This window comes from Callorhinchus milii, unplaced genomic scaffold (assembly GCF_018977255.1).
Source record: "Callorhinchus milii isolate IMCB2004 unplaced genomic scaffold, IMCB_Cmil_1.0 Scaffold15, whole genome shotgun sequence".
In the NCBI taxonomy this organism is placed as follows: Eukaryota; Metazoa; Chordata; class Chondrichthyes; order Chimaeriformes; family Callorhinchidae; genus Callorhinchus; species Callorhinchus milii.
In genome coordinates, this window is record NW_024704756.1 from 14,372,571 (window position 1) to 14,397,424 (window position 24,854).

Here is a 24,854-nt window from a genome sequence, read left to right on the forward strand (position 1 = left end):
GCGCCGCGTCACGTTGCGTCGCGTCACGCAGTCTCGCGAGATCCCAAGACCCCGCCCCTCCCTCTCCCCCCCCGGCCTGGTGTGTGTGTGTGTGTGAGAGGCGGGAGACACTAACCGACCAACGGAGCCCCTTAACCAGAGCAGTGACCAATGAACAGACCCCCCCCCCCCCCCCCACACACACATACACACACACACACACTGACTGACTGACTTGGGGGTCCGGGGGGGGGGGAGAGGAACAGTAATAATCATAATAATAACAACGAGGCCCTCCCCGGGTCGGGCCGTTATGGCTGATGAGGAGAAGCCCACAACGTCAGGCCAACAGCCACCGCCTCCACCACCACCACCAGCACCACAACAGCAGCAGCAACAGGATGTGGTGAGTGCCCCCCCCCCCCCACACACACATACACACACAGCCCCCCCCACACACACACAGCCAACCCCCCCCACACACACACAGCACCCCCCCCCCACACACACACACAGCCAACCCCCCCCACACACCACACAGCCCCCCCCCCACACACACACAGCACCCCCCCCCCCCCCCACACCACACACACACAGCCACCCACACACACACACACACACACAGCCACCCCCACACACACACACACACACACACACAGCCACCCACACACACACACACACACACACAGCCACCCCCACACACTGAACACACACACACACCAACCCCCCCCCCACATACACAGCCCCCCCCCCCCCACATACACACACATACATACACACAGCAAACCCCCCCTCCCCAACACAGGCCTATACACAGCCCTCCCCCCCCCCCAACACAGACCTTACCATAGCCCCCACCCAGCAGAGACCTAACCACAGCCCTCCCTCAACACAGACATACACACAGCCCCCCACACACACATACACCCCCCCAACACAAACAACAGACACACAGAGCCTATCCACACACGCAGCTACCCCCCCCATGAGTCCCCCCCACTCACTCACTTGCCCCTCCTCCTTTCACTTGCCCTCTTCCCCCCCCCCCAACCCCACCAGAATTTGGGACCCTGTATATCTTGCTCTCTTTGTTTCCCACCCCCACCCAAAACGCCAGGCCGTACCTGCCGCTGTGCCGCCCTCTGCCATCGGTCTCGGTCCCTTGTGGGTGTTTCGTCACTTGGTTGACTCGAGTTTGTGTCCGTTTGTGATCAGCGTATGAACTTTATGGTATCGTTGCCTTTCGCTCGGGTCTGAACAACAACGGAGTGACATTTGCAAAGCGCCTTTCACGTCGGCAGGACGTCCCAAGGCGCTGAACCCTGTTTGCTGAAATGATGGAGTTTGAATAGCAACAGTAATAATCCGTCACTGTCAGATTTTTTTTTTACCTCTCGCACCTAGTGATGATCAGATCTTTGCTACAACTCGGTTTCAAGGCTCTTCTTGAACCACTCTATGACCTGGAAATGTTCAATTTATTCAGAAATGATTATATTTTCTTCCACCCCCCCCCCCCACCTCCCCGCAATAACCCCCCCCCCCCCAAATCTATGACACGGTCAGAAGCCATAATATTAGTCAAACTATTTGCTCCTCCATCCAAACTGATTCCTTCGATTCCAATTGCTTGTACAGAACGTCGAGAGAGGAGGTGGGGATGGGATGGTACAGAATCGGATCAGCACAGAAAATAATTGATGGGAGTTGGGGGGCTGGGGGCCGGTCCGTATTTTTATAGTCTCTGTGCAAGTAAATTGGTTTGCAAACAAACACACAGTCGCAACACTTTACAGTAACTTCTGTGGAGATCTTTGAGATGTTTCGAAGTGCCAAGACGCTATACTATGCAAAAGTATTATTATTATTGGTGTATTTTTGGCAGGAAGGTCTTCGGGGCGATAAGGCTTTAGTTACTGCGCAGACTTTGGTTAATGTGAGGACGGAGAGCAACCACCAGAGCCGTTTGGTGACCTTCGTGCCTGAGGAAGCCCAGGATGGGCGGTGGGTCTGTTGCCTCTCTTAACGGGCAAGTGGGGGAGTTGTATCACAACCATTGTTCAGTGTCTCGCCTGACAGCAACAGCATCGAAAGTGACCTTAGAGCAAGTCATCTGTCCGCCTTGAGTTTTTGGGGGGCTCGGGAGGGGGAAGACGGGGAGAAAGAACTAGGAAGGAAAAGGAGGATTTTACACTTTTTTCAAAAAGACACTCAAAATTGCCAAGTGAGAATCAAAAGGAAAACAGTAGCCTCAAGCGACAAAATATCTGTTTGTTTCTTCCTCTCGCCTCCTGCCTTCTTCTCTCGACTAAAATGGCCCAAAGGCTGGTTTATCCGAACTGGCTGGTTAGCACTGGTCCGGGATGCGGCACAGTGCGCAGGTTGTAAATTCGTGCAGAAACACAAAGGGTGAAAATTGCCATTTCGAGGATGAAGAACGATGGCAAAGCAAATGAAAACGGTGACACCGAGTGGCGAGAAAAGTGCACGGCAGCCAGACAAAGCCGGACGAGGCGTTGCTCAGCACAGGAGAGAAACTTCACCTGGGTCTAGTTTTACGCTCTGAAGCAGCATTTTTAGTGCGCGCAGAATTTGGCAAATTCCTTTTTTTTCTTTAAAAGGATTTACAGAATTAATTTTTTTTTCTCTTAAGTTCTTTTAAGATAAACGGACGCATAGAAGAGTTAAGACAATTCGACAGTTTGTTAAATTCTGGACTGTGGAATGCCACGTAAATAAGTATAAATTTGGACAGAGGTGGAATTTATCCCTGTGCGAGAATGGCAGAGACGCCAGAAAATGTCAGTAATAATAATAATATTTAATCCTCACTTGTAATATATGGCTTATACCATCAATACGACTCAAAGTGCTTGACAGGTCATTGCTGTCTAGTGTAGTGACTGTGGGTTTGTAGGTAGTTGGCTGCTCTTTAGGATAGCCAGATAGCTGAAGCTCCGGTCTAAAAGTCGTTGTGAAACACAACACTTCTGGTAAATTTTGATAAGAGGTGAGTGATTGTCTTTTTTTTAAAACAACACTAACACTTCAGTGATCTTAACCTGGCTGTAATGTCAAAGGAAGAAAATGGCACTTTAGAAATCGAGCACGCCAGATATTAATTTCTGATTTTTTTAATTTTCAGGGCTTTGTTATGCCTCTGCAACTCAAACTTCCACCGAAAGCTTCAATACTTGGAAATGAAGTGGATTCTGAATACGAGGAAAAAATGGTAGGGAACCATTGGCTAATGATTCTGGCATCTGTCTGTTTTAACTCTCAACGGCATTTATTATTATTGTTTTTTTAAAAAAATCGTTTTTGCTCTTCTCCTGATAGAAAATGGACCGTACCAAAAGATTTGAGTTCCTTTTAAAGCAGACCGAGCTCTTTGCACATTTTATACAACCGGCCGCTCAGAAATCTCCGTCGTCCCCACTGAAATTGAAACTGGGACGACCGAGAACGAAACAGGACGAGAAGCAGACTCTGCTTTCTGCTGGGGAGTAAGATCCACTTTGCTCTATGGTGTTTGGGGAGTTTGCTAACTGTTTGTTTGGAGGCGCTATGGCATCGTCAACAGACTCGTTCAAGTTGAATTTGTATTTTGTGTTATCTCTGTCTCTGTCTTTGACTATCTGTTGAATGGCATTTGTTGAGTTTAAGAATCCACTGTATTGCAACTTACTTCAAAGATGTGTATGTGCATATATTGCTGGAATGCCAACCTCTCTGAACTTTCTTTTGGTCTTAAGTAACCGCCATCGACGCACCGAACAGGAGGAGGATGAGGAGCTCTTGTCCGAAAGCAAAAAGACATCAAATGTTTGTGTTCGATTTGAAGAGTCGCCGTCTTGTAAGTTTGTCCGTGATAGTAACCGGGGGATGCTCATTAATTTACTCGCGTACGGATAGTTGCTCCTGTTGTCAGATATCAAAAGAAAGTGAATTATGTTTTAAAACGACATCTGACTTTAGATTATTTTCACACGTTTAGGCTCTAGAAAATTATATCTAGGTTTTATACCTGCGCTTCGTCAGTTTAGGATTTCAATATATTTATTTGAATCCTTGCAAACGCTAAGAATTTAACAGAAGCTGTTCTGTCACTTTTGTTTCGCTTGGCCCATTTGCTGATTTCTGTGACTCAAAGTGATTGGGCACGGGCTTCCTTTCAGCTGGACTGAAAGGATTAAAGTCTTTTAAACCCCACCCCACAGTTCACTGATCCATATAACCAAAGCCAATTATTGTCCCCAACTGGTTATGTCAGGATTTGAACCTGCAATTCTGGTGCTGAGCCAGGCGTGCCTTTAACCAGTAAAGCCTTTGGTGCTGGTTTGGCTTATTGTCATGCTCTAGCCACATTTCCATTGCTGTAAAGTATTTAACTGTAAGATCCTTGCGAGCTGTGGTCCATGTTGTCATCGTTAGCTTCAGCATTTTGCCATTTAAGATTGTATCATAAACAAGTTTCATTTTTAACTCCCACCTTTCAATTTTTTTAAAAAAAATCTCATTCAAAACGCTAATCTCAAACTTGATTGCTTTTTGCATTTGGTTCAGAACTTGGACTGGATTTGTTGATTTACTTGAAGTGGATTAAAATCTTACCTCTTTTCCCCGCTTTCTCCCTTTCCTATTCAAGATGTAAAAACAGGAACTCTTCGAGACTACCAAGTCAGAGGTGTGAACTGGCTGATCTCCCTGTACGAAAATGGCATCAATGGCATTCTCGCTGATGAAATGGTGAGGAGAAACCCAGTGGAATAAGATTTTAATTTAGTTTATTTTCTTACTTGGTTTAAAATGTTGACTTAAAAGCTTTTGTGTGCTGCTTTGGATCTCAAATGTCACGTTAGCTTGTTGGCTTGAAGGATTTTTTGCTCAACTGGATGGGAATTCAAGATCACAAGTGTCTATGGAGGCTGGAGCAATCCTTCTCCTCTGCACTTTTCCCCCATCCTCAACCCACAGGGCTCCTTACTTAAGTGACCACTTTTAAGCGCTCTGAGACGTTCACCTATGTGGAGGGTACTCTATAGGTACAAGTTGTCGTTGTTGACCATGATTTATGTACGTGCCTTGATGCCAAGGTTGGAGGTGTCACAGCTGTGCCCGATCATCTCTTTGACCAGGGTTCATACATGTACCTTCTCCAGCAGGGATCAGGAGTACGAACCTTGGCTGGCATTAGTGTTATTCTCCCCCTTCCATTACCTGGGGCAGATGAGGCTAATTGTAGCTCCTCACTGAGGTCTGCTAACTCAGCACAAACCAGGGATTGAATCTGGGACCTGCATAGCTCAGCTATTCTTTAAGTAAGTGCGCTGAACCCTTGGGGAACCGAAAAAATAGTTATTTAGGAAAATTACTTAATGAGGTAAATCAATCGCTGCAAGTAATGTGACTAATGAGTGAGAGCTCTGATGTATTCCACATTCATGCAGCGATAGTCCGAAAAATTAAAAGCTTTAGTTATTTGCATCGTTAATGGCTCTTCTGATGTTCCTCAAAGCTTGCCAAATGAACGTATAGTATCAGTGTGAAATTATTTTTCAGAAATCCTATATAATAAATTCATCCATAAGTTTATTTTTTTAATACAGCATTTTTTTGTATGTGTGTTCAAATTATTTAGGGTCTTGGTAAAACATTGCAAACAATTGCATTGCTGGGCTATCTGAAGCATTTCAGGAATATTCCCGGGCCACATATGGTGTTGGTACCCAAATCCACATTGCACAATTGGATAAATGAGTTCAAGCGCTGGGTTCCGTCTCTCCGTGCAGTCTGCCTCATTGGAGACAAAGATCAAAGGGTAAGGAAATTTCTTTCAAGAATATCTTGCTCAAGATTCAATCACGTATCGTTGGGGGTGAGATTATCTTTCTCTCTGTACATCACAGGGTTATCTTTTCTGTTCCTCGTATTTGCAGGTTAGAGCAGCAATTTGCGTTGTTTGGTCTTATTCTCAGCTTGTTACTAAGTATTTTTTGTGTGTGTGTTGTATGATTCTAATGGAAAATCCCATTACAAATGCACACTCACCAAAGGTTAGTAGATATACTGGTTGGTGAAAACAATAATGCTCTCACTGAATGGTGATCACCTTTATTGATAAAGGGCAATTCCTTTTTGGTTGCGTTAATGAAACAAGATGGTTGCATCGATTTCGGAAATGACATTCTCAGGAGAAAAGAGTTCATGATGATTAGTTATATTTTTGCCATTAAAAAAACCTTTCTGTTGAATTTCAGGCTGCCTTTATTCGGGACGTTATGATGCCTGGAGATTGGGACGTCTGTGTCACATCGTACGAAATGGTCATTAAGGAAAAATCTGTGTTCAAAAAGTTTAACTGGAGGTACCTGGTGATTGACGAAGCGCACAGGATCAAGAATGAGAAGTCCAAGGTGAGAGCTTCTCACTGAGAGAGATTCAGCTCATCTGATCTCATCCTAGAATACCTACCCACCTTACTCACAATATTCTCTGCTAACTTGTGCCCTGCTGCTTCCATGCTAATGTGCAGGAATGGCCTTTACCTGGGCAACAACAACAACAAAAATTACATTTACAGAGCGCCTTTCACGTCAGGAGGACGTCCCAAAGTGCTGAACAGTCAGGTGTCGGGGCCCGAGCATGGGGGAGGGGTGGTGTAGGGGTGAGGGAAGGCATAGAGGTGGGAAGGCGAAGAGAAAGGCAGGCCCCTGTGAAGGGCTGAGGTGTCATAACGTGCGTAAGTGTTGGGTTCGAGTCTGTCAATTGCCGTGCCATTTAACTAGTGACCAGTGCGGGTGTGGATTAAAGAGAATATACAATTTTTTATTTATTTCTTTAAAGTGTGCTTTTCCTCTCAGTTACTTACTTCCAACTATTTTCTCTTCCTCTCTCCCCCGCACCCCCACTCAACCCCCTCAGCTGTCAGAAATTGTTCGGGAGTTTAAATCAACAAACCGTTTGCTGCTGACGGGAACGCCTTTGCAAAATAACCTTCACGAACTGTGGGCTTTGCTCAACTTCCTGCTGCCTGACGTGTTTAATTCTGCTGATGTAAGTTGGCTATCATTTCTGTTGCAGGCTATTGTTGGGGAGTTTTGATTGAAGTTCCTTTGTTGCGGTCGGTGTGACGCTGGGTCAGCAACGATGTGGTCGGGCAGCTGTGTAGCAACGTGCAGTGGGTTATACTGTCCGCATCACGTGGCTTTCGATCCACCTTGACTCAATCCAAGGAATTTTGCATTTTAACATTGAATGAAAGTCGGGCGAGGGAGCCCTCTGATGAGGACCTGGTGTGTTCAGACCTCTTGGACGCAAGTTACTTGGGTTCCTAAGCCACCTTCTCCAGGTGGTGTCCAGCCGGGCTCCCCCTACACTGCTTGTTTCGGCAGTTACCCAGCCTACAAATACAGTCACTACACTTACAGAAAATTGTGTGTTGCACTTTGAGAAGTTCTGTCGACGTGACAAGGCACTGCGTCAAACGAAAGGGACGTTAATGCAATTATTATTTAATGTTCTTGTTAACGCTCAGACCAGCAACATTGTGAAGGGACGTCAAGTACGTGGCTCTTCTAATATTTTAATAACAGTATTAATCGATCTCTTGTTTCTTTACAGGATTTTGATTCCTGGTTTGACACTAACAACTGTCTTGGTGATCAGCAACTGGTGGAACGTTTACACGCTGTAAGTTGCTGCGTTACAACCATGTCCAAAGGAAGTTGAGTATTTCGATTTGGGTCTCAAGTCAGGAGAAAATTATGCGAGATTAAATCGTCTCACAAAGAAAACACTTAAATTGCAACTCAATATAAAATTGTGAGCGCTGAGGCACTGTGAGAGGTCAGGCAAATCGGGTGTCAGAGGAAGAGGTGGATTGATGTGCAAAGTACCAGCATAATGAAGTGAAAGTGTTAGTAATAAAGAGATGGAAATGCCACAATCTTCCTTTTTTCGTATTAACAAAAGTGCTAAAAAGCTACTCGGGGAGATTTATGAAACCTTAGATGCATTCATCGCTGAAGAAGGTTGAATGGTATTGAGACCTTGAGCATGAATGTGAGCAAAAATCCGTAATTGTGCTTTTTTATCTGCCCTATGTGCAGAGATGGCAGATAGCTTGTCTCAGACTGGATATAACGCACAAACTTAGTAATTTAGGGGGGACTGTCAAAAGGTTACATTAAATGCGGGTTTGGAGACGTGTTTTTAATCTGTTTCAAGCTAATTTGGCCGGTAGAGTACGTACCTGACTGGCCATTCTGTTCAGAGAAGCCTAGAATAAACCTGTTATAACTGTTGAATATTATGCCAAAAGGAGTAAGTGACCCGGAATCTGATTTTAACCTTTTATCATTCTTATCCCCCCACTTCCCCCGTACTTTTATTTCTCACTCCCGTCTTCAAGGTTCTTCGTCCATTCTTGCTACGTCGGATAAAAGCAGAGGTTGAAAAAAGTTTGCTTCCTAAAAAAGAAACCAAGATTTACGTCGGCCTCAGTAAAATGCAGAGAGAGTGGTAAGCAACCAGCCACTCACTCACCTGTGGGTAATGAATGCTTGGCGGGATACAATGATGTCTAGCAGCAGGATGTTGAGAGGAAATCCTGCTACATGTCGTGTGGCAGATTAAAAACTTGACCTGGAGAAGTTGCTTCCAATATAAATTATTTTAAGAATTTTACGTCTCTCCCTTAAAGAGTGCTTTCTAGAAGCGCTTGCTGAATTGAAAGGGATGAGTAAAGTGAAAGTGCTTATTGAATTGGTCGTTCACTTCCTGGCTGTTTGCGTGACATTTACCGTGCACAAATTTGGTTGCGCCTGCAAAATGCAGGTTGCAGTATATATATCCTGTGAAGCTGTTCAAAAAATGTTGTCTCGACGTGAAAGACACAACTATCAATACAAGGATTATTATTTTTACCTAGCAAACAAGACAACCAGGGCTAGTGAGATGAGTAGTCCTGCCTTAAAACCTACCTCTTTAACTGTGCCTATGATCACTTCCTCTTCGGCGTTGACCCTCCACGCCCCCCCCCCCCTCCAACCCTCCACCGTCACCGTAAAGCGCTCTGAGACATTACCCTATGTGAAGGGTGCTGCATGAATGCAATCTGTTGTAAATTTCTGATTTCAACACCGAATGGTTACAGGTACACGAGGATTTTGATGAAGGATATCGATATTCTAAACTCTGCCGGTAAAATGGACAAGATGCGGCTGTTGAACATCTTGATGCAGTTGCGCAAGTGCTGTAACCACCCGTACCTGTTTGACGGGGCTGAACCCGGCCCACCTTACACCACAGACACCCACCTGGTGGCCAACTGCGGCAAGATGGTGGTCCTGGATAAACTGCTGCCTAAACTAAGGGAGCAAGGTGGGTGGGGTGTTCAGATGCCGCTTATGTTTACTGACGTAATGTGGAAGCAGATTGATCCAGATCAGAGTTCCTGCCCATCGGGGTGGTTTGGGGAAGGGGTGGGGTGAGGTGGGTTGGGTAGGGGAGGGGGGGGTCGAAGCACACATCTGGAAACCGTCAGGAGTTTCGGTTGGCGGCTTCTGTTACAAATGCCACTTTTTAACCACCCCCCCCCCACTGAGAGGTAGAGCTTTCCCTTTCTAGTCCGTGTGGGTGAATTTGCTTCTCTGAGCCACTGCTGTGAAAGTTATTGGATGGAATTAATTCTCCTGTGGAGTCAGTGACTCAACCTCACAAATTGTGCTGGATGGGAACATTTTTGGTTGATAAATGCAGTGAAATTTATCGACCAGTCGGCTTTACAGTGGAGAGTGCTGGTGTTCGCCTTCAGAACACTGCCCAAAGCCTCAAAAGAGTATTTTGTGAAAGATCATTGATGTTGTGTCAGGGGAGCTATCCAACAAACAGTCGCCGTCTTTGTGCGTTTGAGCAAATGTCTTCGGAGAATTGGACCGTTCGGTAGTGGTCTCACTGTCACTGTTTGTGTTAAAGATTCCAGAGTGCTAATATTCAGCCAGATGACGCGTTTACTTGACATACTGGAAGACTACTGCATGTGGCGTGGCTATGACTACTGTCGTCTTGATGGACAGACACAACACGAACAAAGAGAGGTGATTTGAACTGCAGCTTGTTCCTTTGGATTTGCCGTTTGTCCAGCAATGCAGGGGCAGAATGAGCTTGTTCTCTTTCTTCAGGAACCCCTGTCTGGATGACCCCATTCTGTGTTTGCATCTCTTCTCCGAGGCGTGCAACACATGCATTCATTCTGTAAATGTGTATGATATTGATTCAGTACTATTTTATAAGTATATCAGTACTTTATATGTTAGGCTCTTATATAAGTATATTTAGAATTGATTTTGGACCTACTTTTAAAACTGCAAGGTTTGAGAAATACAATATATATGCATTTCATGTTCTAGAGCTCAATGTGGTTGGTGGCGGGATGCAGATAAAAAAATCTGTTTTTGGGAGGTTCTGTGTGCAAAATATGCAGTTGCTGTACTTTACAGTAAAATCCTGTGAAATGCTTTGAGATGTCTTTTTGATGAGAAAGATCCTATACCAAATACAAGGGTTATTATTACCACAAGGCGTAAAAGGGATAGCAACAGGTAGGCAAGTTTGATTACGAAGAACATTAACTGAACGAATACTGCATTTTTGTCTTGTTTCCACAGCGAGCAATCGATACCTTTAATGCCCCGAACAGTTCCAAGTTCATCTTCATGTTGAGCACGAGAGCCGGTGGCCTGGGCATCAATCTGGCGACTGCGGACGTGGTCATTCTGTACGATTCAGATTGGAACCCGCAAGTTGACTTGCAAGCTATGGTAGGCAAAGCAGCACCATCCAACCCTGTTTGAATTTGGAGTAGCATGGCAGGCCTGGCATTTATAAATCTGTGTTTGTGGAAAGGCCAGGTAAACACGCCAGGAGGGATTGTCCTTTGAAGTAGCCAGGACAAAACACGATGGGCTGATTGGCTTTTTGTCCCGTAAATTTCTATGTTTCTAGGGTAACCTTTTAGTCCATAAGGAAAGTAGACTCTTTGGAATGACCTTTATCGATTTAAAAAAAAACACATTTCAGTAGTTTACTTGATCTTGCAACCAGATTACTCGTCCTGGCCAAACCTCCTCCGGAGATATTAGTTGGCTGTTTGTTGGATTTTACTGTGGCCATATTCCCTACAAATGTATACCCAAGTCACCACACTAGATGGCAGTCACCTGCGAAGGGCTCTGAGAAGGTATATAGTGCTGTATTAAATGCAAAGATTATTGTTTTATTATTTCATTTCAAATTAGACCTGCTTTGATCTAAATATCTTATCACCAATAAGATAGTGTTCCTTTAAATAGCACATAATGGGGAAATTGACCTTGGCAGTTGCCAGCTTTAGCAGGAAACTTGCCAGACAACGTTTTCAATGGGCAAGCTGTGCGGTTTTAGCTGGTAACACTCCAGTAGTTACCCCAGTCACACAATACAGTCCCCAAGTTTGCTAACCTGCCTCTAACACTCCGGAATTGGGGCAAGCAGGGTGCATCCCTCCATATTTTCCATGACAGGCATGGGGAACTTTCCATTTGGAGGTGGCATATATTCATGGAATTCTGTCTGGTTCGGATATATTTAAGCATGGTGATGGAGTTCTGCATGTATAAGACCAAAATAAAATCTCAGTGCAGTCTGTTTTATGCTCTTTATTCAATTAAACTAAAGAGCATTTTTGGCTTGAAACTGAAATGGGATAATTTTATGAACCATAGCTCATGAAAGCGATGGCTGTGTAACAAAAGAAATTGTGAAGATTAAACAATCTCCTTTATGCATACACAATCTATATTTATTGGCCAATGCAGAAACTTAATTGGCAATTGAGGTGGGAGTAAAAGTTCTGTTGAACTTTACTGTGTTCTGATAAATAAGATCCATTTGTACCGGGGCAAATGAGTTGTGTTCTTGTTAAGTACTCGCCTGCATTCAACTCCCAAGGGGCTTTACAGTGTTCCTGCCATGACTTCCAACCAGTAAAAGTATTTTGAAGGTTTTAAATACTTCATTTGTTAAGATAATGAGCCATCGTTGAGTCAGGTGAGGCAGACTTAAAGCCCTCTGAAATTGACTCTTGCAGAGCGCTGTGTGGGACTGCCAGTTGTGATTTACAGGCAGTATCGTGTTATAGAATCGTCCCTGGTGGGACTTAGCATTTGACTTGAGCCTTTATAGCTGAGAAGGACTATTCCGAGCAGAATCCAAACCCAAGACTAGTGAGTGTTTAAATCGCTGCACCAATCAAGTTCCTCTTTTCCATTTGACAAACCTTTTATCCTATTTTAAGCCCTTTTTGTGGGGGTGCACCGTGGTTACCCATGTTATTTTATGTTCATTTTAGTTTGTCTCTTCCTGCCTTTTTTCATGGAATTTGTTTGCCCTGCATTCTTCCAACTACGGGAGGGCTCTCCATTGGTGTTATAGTATATTTTTTGGAGACTCAGCCTAGACCTGTGAGATCAAAGTTCCAACATGGGGGCTTGAACCCACAACTATCTGATGTGGGCTGGAAATGGGGGAGAGCAAGAGTGCTACCAACTGAGCCAAAAGTTGACTAAAGACTGTTTTCAGCTTGGCGACTGTGGACGAAAGCTTCGGGCAGGATGCGGGATTTGTACGTAAATAAGATCTCCCATGGGAAAAGAAAGACGCGATGTGAAAATGATGACGCATTCTTTCAGGACCGAGCGCATCGCATTGGCCAGACGAAAACCGTCCGAGTGTTTCGCCTCCTGACCGATAACACAGTGGAGGAGAGAATCGTGGAGAGGGCTGAGATGAAGCTGAGACTTGATTCCATTGTCATTCAGCAAGGTATGGACAAAGCCTTTAGGACATATTACTAAATTAGCCATTAATGTATCGGAAAACTAACTTGGAGCAATAGAAGTTTTTATGGATTCTTAAATCCAATAGTAAAGTTAATTTGATGTTGATTTTAAATAAAAAAGGAGACCATATCACCCACACATTTTGTTACAAAGTAAAATCTGCACTGAGCCTTCTACTGTATACATATTGGCTGCCAACTGGTTGCTATACATAATTAAATACCTTACCGCACTTTGCATTTCGCATACATTACGCCCTTAAATCTTTGAGGGAGAAATGCTGCCGTGATTTTAAATGTGTTCTATTTATGTAGCATTGTGGAGTCCTGTAGCTCAGTGGTTAGAGCTCACGCCTTGCAAGTGAGCGACCTGGGTTTGATTCCCGGCAGGGGGCGAAACCTTGGGCAAGTTTCCTTACTCCACACGCCTGATAATAATCCCTCAAGAAAAAAAACAATAATAAATTGGTCACTTCAATTCCCGCTGTTTATGCGACTCTGCTGTGTGCAATTGGCTGCTGCGTTTCGCCCACAAATATACAACTTTAGAGTATATTCTGTGAAGCGCTTTGAGACGACTAGAAGACGTGGAGAGCGCTATATCAAATGCAAGGATTATTATTACTTGAGAGAGTCCGGCCAGAATTTAGCAAATTGTTGGGTTCAGCCTTAACTCTGAAGACTTTGTTTCTTAAAATAAACTGCTTTCAAAATTGAGGCGGTGTTTTAAGAATTTTGCTAAACTCTGGACGCTTTGAAATACTGCGTAAATCTAGACCCAGGTGGAATTTTCCCCCTCTACGGCTCAGATCGTGCTCCAGGCTCCGAGTTTGCAATTAGTAGCTGTGGTGGTTTCTCATTTGTGCCATATGGAAGTTCTCTGGCACTGCTCTGCTTTCTCTACAGTTACAGGCCACAAAATGCTTTGCATGCCAAGCGAGGACATGGGCAATGCTTTTGGTTCTGTCGCTGCAATTAAATTTGAGCTACAATGAAGTCTTGATGTATGAACTTCCAAGCTCCACCCCCCCCCCCCCACCCCCAACCATCCAACACACACTTGTTCCGGCAAGCCTTTTATCGTTTACAGTCATGTTAGCTTACACGTTATTTCATTCTAAAAGTATTTTAATGTGGAAAAATCGCCGAGAGAATGCCAAATAGAGCACCGTCGAGTCTGTTTTTTTGAAGCTTGATCTGGATGGGCTGTCTCTATTTTTTGGGGGTTTTGTCAGGGAGATTAATCGACCAGCAAACCAACAAGCTAGGCAAGGACGAGATGCTGCAAATGATTCGCCACGGGGCCACGCATGTCTTTGCCACCAAAGACAGTGAACTGACCGACGAGGACATTACCACTATTCTTGAGAGAGGCGAAAAGAAGGTATAACCTCAGTCATGTTGGACCTTACTCCGAGGTCTCTTAATATTTTGTTGTTAATAAATTACAATTATAACCTCTTTGGCTGTTGCTCCAGTCACCTTCAGCCCTGTCCGCCTTACCTGTTGCGCCTCCCACCATCCCCTGCACCTTTCTCTCTTCTCCCCCCCCCTCCCCCCACATTATTATTATTGATTATTTCTCGTGTCCCTGTGCGTAGATTCTCAATGGATCGTGCTTCATAATACGACTGACCCAAACTCTGAATTGCACTCTTCCGCAACTGCTCTCCCCCTACCCCTTGCCTTTTCTTTGTTCTCTTTCATCTAAAACCATCTGACTCTGCTCCTCTAAGATTTAGATCATGAAAGGTGCTATGGCTCGACCCAAGGGATTTTGTACTGAGTCTGAACGTGTTTCTGTTACAGACCGCCGAAATGAAAGAACGTTTGCAAACGCTCGGTGAAACTTCCCTTCGATCCTTCACCATGGAAACGGAAAGTTTATATAGTTTTGAAGGTGAAGATTATAGAGGAAAGCAGAAGGTAACGGCTTCTTTTAAGGGGGCACTTGAGACGCTCATTTTGAGAGTCTTTAAATGTTCCGCGGACTTCCCTTGGCTTTGTCCTGCCAGTGGGGGAATGGGAACCACGGCTACAGAGAGTAGCGGTGTTTCTGATGCACAAACTTGTCGAAGGATAATTTGATGCTGGCTGAAAGTAGCTTTACAGAAGTTGCTAGTTCAGCCTAGAGCCACCACCAAGGTGGAAAAGAGGAGGAAACATAGGCGAATAATGAAGTGGTAAAGGGAAGCAGGATGGGTTGAATGGTCTCCTTCTGCAGGATAAACAGCTTGGGTATTTCAGTAAAATTGCTGCAGTAAGTATATTAAGTATAAGATTGCTGCACCTCAAAGGTTGGACAACATATTGATCCCTTTGGTGGTAACCCTATCATTTAAATCTTAGTTTAACGAGATTCTGGAGAAAAACTGATCTAGAACACAGGTAAACACAGTAAAATGTGTGCCTAGAAGACGTAAGTTTCTGAAGTGTATTTATGCACGCTTTCTTGTACACTCGACATCAGAACCTGAACCGTTTTTGCTCAATACGTTCCTGTCTCAAAGGTAATTACTTCAGCAGGAATTAAAAGTCTCAAAACAAATTGCTCTGTGCAGAATTCGGTGAAGTATAGCAAGTATCATTGACGAATCTGGTGACTGTGGTGGCATTTAAAATGCACGATATTAAAGCAAACATATGTTTTCTTTTTCCCCACCTTTTTTTCATTTAAACAGATCGGTCTGACTGAGTGGATCGAGCCACCCAAACGAGAACGAAAAGCCAATTATGCAGTTGATGCATATTTCCGAGAAGCTTTACGTGTCAGTGAGCCTAGAGCCCCCAAGGTAAAGCAGTGTGTAATACCCTGTTTACAAAAGCATTTCGGTAATCCTTCTCGGGGGAAAGATTTAGTACACTGAATTTAAAATTACTTCGCTTGATCGTTTAAACTGCCTTCAAATGCTGCATTTAAACCGGCCAAGCTGAGAGCGAGCGCCGTGGAGAGAAAGCTGGTGTGAAATGTCTGACTCCTCTACGGTGGTCTCCTGATCCGAGCTCCCTCGTAATCTGCACTCAATTCAGATTTACGCCACGCTTCACGAGGTCGCGAGGAGAAGTTTGGCCGAAGAAGGCCCTCAGTTGTTTGATCTCTTCTCCACACTTCCGGCCCATTAACAGCGTTAAGCTGTTTCCCAAATGGGTCCACTGTCCTGACCTCTGCCACCCTTCCTGGAAACCCTTTACAACAACAACAACTTGCATTTATGTAGCATCCTTCATGCTGGGTAGCATGGCGGTGTCTGACCCCGAACCAGGAGTCCGAGTCTTTAATTGCTCTCTCTGTGAAGAAATATTTCCTGCTGTCTGCTGAAATTGCTCTTTACACTCGTAAATTTCTTCGCTTCGTCTCCTGCTGCCTTGGTGTGTCAAAGTGTTTTTTCTGGGTTGATTCTTTTTCATTCCCATTTGGAATTTTATGTGCTTCCATCAGATCCGCTCTGGCGCTTTAACAATGGAAAAACCTTGAGAATCATTCTGGGGAAATCTTTGTTTTTTTCTTCGTTCATGGGATCGTCAGAGCAAAAAAAATCTTTAAAAATAAGGGGAAAATTCTAAGAACTTTCCTTAACTTTGTGATTTTTTTATTTTGCATTTGTTTCCTCTATTCTACCCCAGGCGCCTCGCCCTCCGAAACAGCCAAGTATTCAAGATTTCCAGTTCTTTCCACCTCGGCTATTCGAATTGCTGGAGAAAGAAATTCTCTCGTACAGAAAAAGTATAGGATACAAGGTATTGTACAGCCTCCGTTAACCTTGATCTTGAAGTCCACATGATTTTTCTTCAGGCATAGATGTGTTTTGCCCTGTATGATTCGCTAGCGGTTGTTTGACTTGTTCAGATGGACGTTCAAAATCCTGTGTCCAGCACTTTTCGAGAAGGGAAGAGGGTTTCCCCTGGTGCCCTAGTCAACATTGCCCCCCCCCCTCCCCGCCCGCCACCCCTCCACCTCGATAAAATTGTTTATACGCTTCATGACTGTTTGAGGGATGTTGCTGTACGCAAATTGGCTACTGCATTCGCCTACAAAATCGCTATACTTTACAGAAAGCTCTTTGAGACATCCTTGATGTTATATGTACCATATCAAACATTAGGATTATTATGAAGCGTGCATCAAAAGCTTTTTTTTATCTTAAAATATTGTCAACCGTTTAAAAATCAGCGAATCCCAGCCCGTCTCCTGTGGTAACGAGGAGTATGGAAAGAAGTCGCAATTAAAGTCACATGTGGCTTTCTGTTCTCTTGGTTGCAGGTCCCCAGGAATCCTGAATTGCATAACTCGGCACAGGTGCAAAAGGAAGAGCAGAGGAAGATTGATGACGCTCAGCCCCTGAACCAGAAGGAGAGTGAAGAGAAAGAGAAGCTTCTTACACAGGTAAGCGTTCAAACGCACGCCGATTTTTATTCATCTGTTCAGCACCTCAAAAGATTTCTACACTTCTTACCTGAATGTTCGTTACCAGGGCTTCACGACTTGGAACAAACGGGACTTCAACCAGTTTATCAAAGCCAACGAGAAATACGGTCGGGATGACATTGACAACATTGCCCGGGAAGTGGAGGGGAAGTCCCCCGAAGAGGTTATCGAGTATTCGGGTGAACTTGGTTTCTGTTCTGTTTGGGGCGCAGTACATGTTATTATACTTAGTGAAACTCGAGCTGAAAAAAGTTATCTTTGAACTTTTTAGGTTAACTTTTAATAATTTCACAGATTCCCCCCCCCCCCCTTTCTAGATGATGGTAATAATAATCCTTGCATTTGATAAACGCCTTATCACATCTTTGAGACGTCTCAAAGAGCTTCACAGAACATACTGTAAAGTGAAGTGACTGTGTATTTTGTGGGTGAAATGTGGCAGCCGATTGCGTACAGCAGTGTCCCACGAACAGTTAAAACTAAAATTAAAACTAAAGTCTTCTCTTAACTTTTCTCTACTCTCCCCCCCCCCCCCCCCACCCTTCCCCGTTGAAAAGGGGTGAAGATGAGTTGTTGTAGTACTGAGAGCATTTGTACCCAATTGTTTGTTGCAGCTGTGTTCTGGGAGCGTTGCAATGAACTGCAAGACATCGAGAAGATCATGGCCCAGATTGAGCGCGGGGAGTCCAGGATCCAACGGCGGATTAGCATCAAGAAAGCTTTAGACGCAAAGGTGATTTATTCCTCGATTAAGAATGTTTGGCTTAGTTCATAAGCATTAACAATGCACACACACAGGTGTTGGTAGGGTAAGTGTTCCACTGTACCAACACCTGTGTGTGTGCATTGTTAATGCAACTGCTGGTTTAATCAACTGAATGAGACAGATTGTCCCTGTTAGTTGCTGGCCCAAAACAAAATGACGTTAGCGACTTGTTATCTCCTGATAACTCGTCACTCCGCGGGAAAAGGGCTCAGTGACGAGTTATCCTGAGTGGCGAGTTAGGCACGTGCATAAATACTTAAATATATGCGGCCGAGATGTTGACAGCATGGTAACTTAAGCGGTAGTTACAAGTTAAGCCAGGGTTGAGTTATCAGAAGTTCACTGTAATTCCTTTTATTCCTCTTCACTGCCCACAGCCATGTCTCTTGCCTTCAAAAGTCTTCCTTTTGCTGCGAAGAGCAGAGGGCACATGCTGCCAAAGGGTGCTCTAGATGCGGAATCGGAAATGTTTGAAGGGGAGTTAGATCCCTGGGATGTGCAGGTATTAAGAGAGATGGGAATAAAGACGAGGAAGTGGAATTATAAGCTTGCTGTGTCTTTGCTGATGGTTGTCCTCCACCCCATGAGAGCTATCTACTCGCATTCCATTCTCTTACTGTTTGTTTTAATGTAATTTTTCCTCAACTATTTTTCTGATTAAGTGCTGTTCTGGACCCACTTCAGCAATCATTGAATATTGTATTTAATGCACTGACCTCAAAAGAATGTTCATTAATTTTGTTCCATTAATGCAGCAATATTGCTGTGCATCATTTTTGTATAGTTCCCAAAGGAAGATTTTTAGAGAGGGTTTACTGCAATGCATAAAAAAGCTTCAGTTTATCAGATCTTTATAAGCTCAGGTGACCTGCTCCTTGGATTAAGCAATTTATTTGAGTGACTGATTATCTCGACTGGTTTTAATTCTGTTAATTAAAATACACATCTTGAGTAAAAGAAAATGCGGTTCTTTATCATCCCGGTTAGGTCTTGGTAACTGAATATTTCATTTTTAATACCACCAATCGAATGGATGCAGCCCATTTTTGGAAATAATTAATTGTCTGAATAGTTAAAAATTGTAAAGAATTGCCCTCTTTGCGCTAAAAATATAATAATCTTTGATATGTCACCTTATCGTGTTGTGAAAACGTCACAAAGCGCATTACTGGACTATCTAAAGTGTGGTGACTCTGTTCAATAAGCAAGTGTGGTAGTTAAATTGTCCTAAACAGAGCTATGAAGCGAAGCGAGCTGGGAAGGATTTTATTTCTCTCTCACTTTTTCTGAATATTGCCACGGGTTCATTGATGTCCACCCTGAAAGGGCAGACGGGGCCTCAGTTTCAAGCCCCATCCAGAGTGTGGTAGATACAGAGCAAGCATAATAATAACAATCTGCAGTGTTTTTTCCGTGTTATGCTTTTCAGTATTTCACAGTATTTCTGGATTGTTATTTGCAATCTGACAACCCGACTCTCAAACAGACTTGTGCTCATTCGCCAACTGTGGTTTCTTACCTTCTCTGAGCCCTCTTACCTGTCTGTGCCCTTCTCTCACTGCTCTTTAGATGGCGAGGTACAAAGCTCCCTTCCATCAGCTGCGAATCCAGTATGGAACTAACAAGGGGAAGAACTACACAGAAGAGGAGGATCGCTTTCTGATCTGTATGCTGCACAAAATGGGCTTCGATAAAGAAAACGTGTACGAGGAGCTGAGACAGTGCGTCCGCAATGCACCCCAGTTTAGGTTTGACTGGTTTATCAAATCCAGGACCGCGATGGTACGCAAATGATTTATCATGAGAATGCTTCTGAATTAGTGAGCCGTCTGGTTTAACGTTTTTGAACCAAACTTTTCTTGTGGAGGAGACTTGATTTTAGCTGAATTTTTATATGTATTATATTATATGTGTATAATGGAACCTCACTTTGTGGCTACCTCAGGACTGACTCTTCAACTGACTTGACGGTAACCAAAATCCCCAACTCACTACTGAGGGGCAAAACAACCATCCCAAAGCCCCCCCCATCCCCCCCCGTCTTGCCCCTTCCCTCTTAACTTTCATAACACTTCTTACGAACCTCTTTGACTGTACTTTCAGCCACCCTTTCTCAGCGGCTTTCCACCTTTCTTTCCCCTCCCTTCTTCAGCGCCTTTCCCCTCCCTTCCCCCAATCCCCACACCAGCTTGGAATCCCTGTCAGTTGTTTCAAATACTTTGTGACATCCTCCTGACGGGAAAGGCGCCTTGTGAATGTAAATTGTTATTGTAAAACCAAACATTAGGTACAATTGCAAAGTAGCCAATTTGAGAACTGTAGCTTTGACATGCTTGATGTGATTTTAAACACAACATTAATCTTGTATTGAAGTTTCACGTTCCTTTTGGGGAAACCTATTAATCTGTTTACATATTGACTTGTTTTGAAGCCTGATGAAATTGGATGGCAGCTGTAGAATAAGTTATAGATTTGTGCCAAATTTACTGCAGGCCATCAAAGCAGACTATTTATTGGATTAAGACTTGTTACATAAGGACAACATTCAACTTATCCGATGGGACTGATTTGCCATGCTTGTCATGTTTACAAAATGTTAATGCTGAATATTGAAGCATATTTCAGACATCTATTGTCCATCAAGTTGTTTGAGGTTAGGCATAACTTGATTGCGATTGCAGATTGATGCTACTTAATAGGTAGTTTTACTCTACGGATCTTAAGATACTCAGTTTATTTTACTTAGAGTGCATTGCTGGTAAACCTGGAATGCATTGTAATTCTTTGAATCCCGCGAGCAGAAGATAGCAGATAATAATAATAATAATCCTTGCATTTGATAAAACGCCTTACTGTGGCTCAAAAGTGCTTCACAGAATATACTGCAAACTGAAGTGACTAGTGGGCGAAATATGAGCTGTTTTCTGCTCGCAAGTTCCACTGAAGGCCAGCAAGCTCGGTGAGGCGGGGCGAGCGCTAAGAGAGTGTGATGGCGGAAGAGTAGACAAATCCTGGCTCGTGGAATTAAAAATAAATAAACAAATCTGTTTTGGGCTAGGTCCACATTCCAGATACCCGGCACCTGCTAAACCAGGGATTTACTGTATTTCTCTCTCTGAAAAACAGTAAACTGCAGGGATATGAGGAAAGGACAGGCAAATGGGACTGAAAGGATCACAGCTTAAAAGAGCCAGAACAGATATGATGAGCTGAATAGCCACCTTCTGTGCTGTTAGTTTCTATGATTTCAAAGGGCCCTTAGAGAGAATATCTCAATCTGTACTAGGTTCGACTTTAGGTGCCAGAAGCTCAATCTCTGATCATCTCAAAGCTTTCATAAGATCCTGGATAAATTTGGTTTATTCATCTTCTACATCTGTCATTGTGATTTTCTATTTTATGTTTCATTTGGGTTTAATTCCTATTAAGTTATGTAAACACTTGTCAAATCTTAACAGATTCTGGCAATTTATGTTGCCTTCGATTCTTGCTTTCACTTTGTAGCCACGAATATCTCTAGAAAATCTGTTCAATTGAGTGAGTGACTTTGGGCAGTTTTTGGCTGTGGGAGAGAAGGGCATTCAGGTTCAGTGGAGGTGAAAGCCATCTGTTGGCTGGATATCCACTCTGGGCTGCACCTGACTAATGACTTGGGTGAAATTGGCAACTCGGTATCTGGGGGAAGCCAAGTGGGAAAATCAGCTTAGATCTCACAAGGTGAAGAACTACATGGGTCAGCAGAGATCCCTCACTCTTATGGGATTGTCTCGTGGTTCAACCAGCCAACAGAATCTCTTCCTTTGCGTCAATTAGAAAAAAAATCCTTTTGGCAATAGTGACCAAGTGAGTGAGTGACCAATTTTATTTGGGGGTCTGTTTGGCTGGCAGAGGTTTAGCCGTAAGGAATAGTCTTGGGTTGGTGCAGTGATGGGAAACACCGGATGTAATTGGAGAATCAATTGGTGCGACAACTCCATTGCTTTTTGCCAATCGTAGGGACCTGTGAGTTATTACTATCTCGTGCCAAACAGACTCGCTCCTTCAAATTTGTCTGCTTTCAGAAGTTGCTGTCTGGCATGCTGTCACTGATGAATGAAGCTTCACTTCTCGTTTTGTTTTGCGTCAGGAACTCCAGAGGCGGTGCAACACCTTGATATCGCTGATCGAGAAAGAGAACTCAGAAATCGAGGAGAAGGAACGAGCTGAGAAGAAGCGACGAGGGCCTAAAGCTGGAACGGTATTTAAGAATTCAGCTTTCTCTGAAGGAACATGGAGGGAGGGAGGGAGGGATGGGAGAGAACGATATGATTAAACAAGAATAAAGAGGGTGCATATTAAAAGTAAAAGGAAAGAGATTGGATTGGTTTGAAGATAGTTAATGAGAATGGCATTGTTTTCAGGGTAGTAAATGAGATTGAACATTACTGTCTGCTGTTTTAAATACACTCCTGTGGGATATAAATGGAACTCCAAATTATGCTTCGAGACATGTGGTGTTCTGAGTTAAACCAACGCACTCTGAAGATGCATGTTAATGGGATAGCCCCCGTCTCAAGGCATTACAGGAGAGTTACCCCGTCCGCTCTCCCTTGAGCTTTTAGTTTTGAGAAATGGGCCCCAAATGTTTGAAAGGCACTTTGTTGACAGTCACCTTGAGCCCTGCTCTCTGCAGCAAGGCCTGTGTGCCTCTCCTTTTGCAGTAACAAACTCTGTGAGGGGGAAGCACTCCTGCTGTTCAGCTGAAGCACCTTGTGTTAATGACTTGCTGCTGATGTTAATTCCGCTACCCACACGCCATCTGGCTCAGCAACTCTCCAAGGCACTGTTCTTTATCATCAGCCTTCGCCGTTTGAAAAGGAAATGTATACGCAAGAAACAACCGTGGATTTTAACATCGATCATCATTTTTTAAGAAAGTTAAATACTTCTTAAAGGGATGCAGACACGAGGAGTGTTACTGAAAATGATATACATCTGCACTGGCAAATTTCAGCACTGGTATATTTATTCATTGCAATTAATATTTCATATTGCATTGAGAATGCCAGTGTATTCAAGATCAATATCTTTCACACGATGCAAGTTAAAATTCGGCTTGAGATTAATAATAATAATTCTGGTTTGCACGAGTAATTTTTTGTTTTATGGGGATATTTTTAGACGGTTGACCAATTTCCATCTTTAACTTGATTTTGCTCGTCACTTACTAGGTACAGAAGAGGAGAGCAGATGCAGCTCCAGAAACATCTGGACGAAAAGACTGGAAAAAGATGAAGACTTGAATCTCTAGCCCAGCCTGGGATTCCAGCTGTTCACACTATATTTCTCTCAATTGCTTTCTCTCTTTCTCAACAACACACCCCCTCCCCCCCGACCCTTTTAGTCTCTCTCCTCTCTCCCACTTGTATATCAGTTAACAAAATAGTTGGTGTGATGCAGTATAATAAACCTTCCACGATTTAGCTTTTGAGACTTTTATACGTGCAGAAGAATTGTCACACTTTAAAGATGGAGGTGCTAGGTTGCTGGAAAGAAATGTTTCCTTTGACTGTTCCATTCCGATGTTTTGTGTACTGTCTTTCAACATTTCGTACGGTAATATCTCTTGTGTTTTCAGTAATTGATGTTTTTATCTCTGCATGCATTTATTTACATGTCGGTCGTTTTTTTTTAAAAAAACGGAGCCACCCAGTTTTATATGTGAGGTGTAATTAAGCTGAAAATCTGTATAACGGGATGAGTAAGTTTTTAGCAGATCCCTGAGCCATTTTATCTGTAGATTGCCTCCCTCTCTCCCCCTCCTCACCAACCTCACCACCCAACCCACCCCCTCCACCCACTCTTCCCCAGATAACAAACAGTTCTGTTACTTGCCTGCTTCACTTGCCTTTACTGGCTGAGTTTGGAGCTGAACTACTCGGATTGCTTTGAAGCAAAATAAATCCTTGAGCTGCATTATGGACTGTGCCATGTACGTATTTATCATCTTGCAGAGAGCGAGGTGCAGGCAAACGCGTTTATATTAATGTACGTGTTATTTTAAATGTCCGAAGGTCTATAAAAGATTGGCAGCTTGACTTGCCAAAAGTGCTGTTGAAGTTTATTTCAGAATCTCTACGTACATAGCCAACAACCAAGTGATAAGCAACTCTTAAGACACTCGCCGTACTTTGGTGTGAGAAATTTACGATACAGTTATACAATACACACATAGATTGGAGCCTTCATGTCGGGAGGAAGTCCCAAAGCTCTGGCGCTGAGGGTGGGAGTTGAGAGGGGATGAAGGGAGAAAACCATGAGACAGTAATTGATCTATGCAATGGAAGGCTGCACTGCCTCCATGACTGGAAGCTCAAAGGTTTCCTTTGGTAATTGGGTGGAAGCCACCTTGCGGAAAAAAAAAGTTAACTTGCAGGTCAATCCTAACTCAAAGCTAAAGGCTTCAGCCTACCAAGAACACTCAGCACAATCAATGTCTGTCAAACTCGCTCCGGGGTGATCATTCTTTGTCAAGAGCAGACCTCCTTTTGGACCGGAGGTGAATTTAATCCTAGGACAAGGTGTTCTAGGGAAGACGTCACCTCTTTACTCAGCACTGACTACCTCGATGCTGTGGGTAGAGGGTAAAAGGAACTAAACTGCATCTAACAGCTCAGGAGTGCAGTATTTAGACTTCTCCGATGGCATCTTGGAGCAAGAGCAAGGCAATTTGCAGTAGTTAAATGTGCTACGGTTAAAAAGTGCTGCTCTTCGATCCAATGCTTTTGTCAGGTCAACTTGCAAAGCAATCATCTTGGCTCAGG

At 43.7% G+C, this 24,854-nt stretch overlaps 1 protein-coding gene across 1 annotated transcript; it reads left to right on the forward strand.

Annotated features, from left to right (window-relative positions):
• The first annotated feature begins 217 nt into the window (after positions 1 to 217).
• Positions 218 to 24,006, forward strand: smarca1 (SWI/SNF related, matrix associated, actin dependent regulator of chromatin, subfamily a, member 1). The gene is made up of 24 exons (XM_042340615.1): positions 218 to 385; positions 3,125 to 3,211; positions 3,319 to 3,485; positions 3,735 to 3,835; positions 4,628 to 4,728; positions 5,621 to 5,800; positions 6,240 to 6,395; positions 6,904 to 7,035; positions 7,603 to 7,671; positions 8,393 to 8,502; positions 9,137 to 9,363; positions 9,958 to 10,079; positions 10,650 to 10,802; positions 12,711 to 12,843; positions 14,095 to 14,243; positions 14,669 to 14,785; positions 15,541 to 15,651; positions 16,484 to 16,597; positions 17,121 to 17,243; positions 17,332 to 17,464; positions 17,900 to 18,018; positions 19,621 to 19,833; positions 22,178 to 22,288; positions 23,262 to 24,006. Exons 1-24 carry the CDS (start codon positions 293 to 295, stop codon positions 23,331 to 23,333), a joined length of 3,093 nt encoding a protein of 1,030 aa, XP_042196549.1. The 5' UTR covers positions 218 to 292; the 3' UTR covers positions 23,334 to 24,006.
• The last annotated feature ends 848 nt before the right edge of the window (positions 24,007 to 24,854 follow it).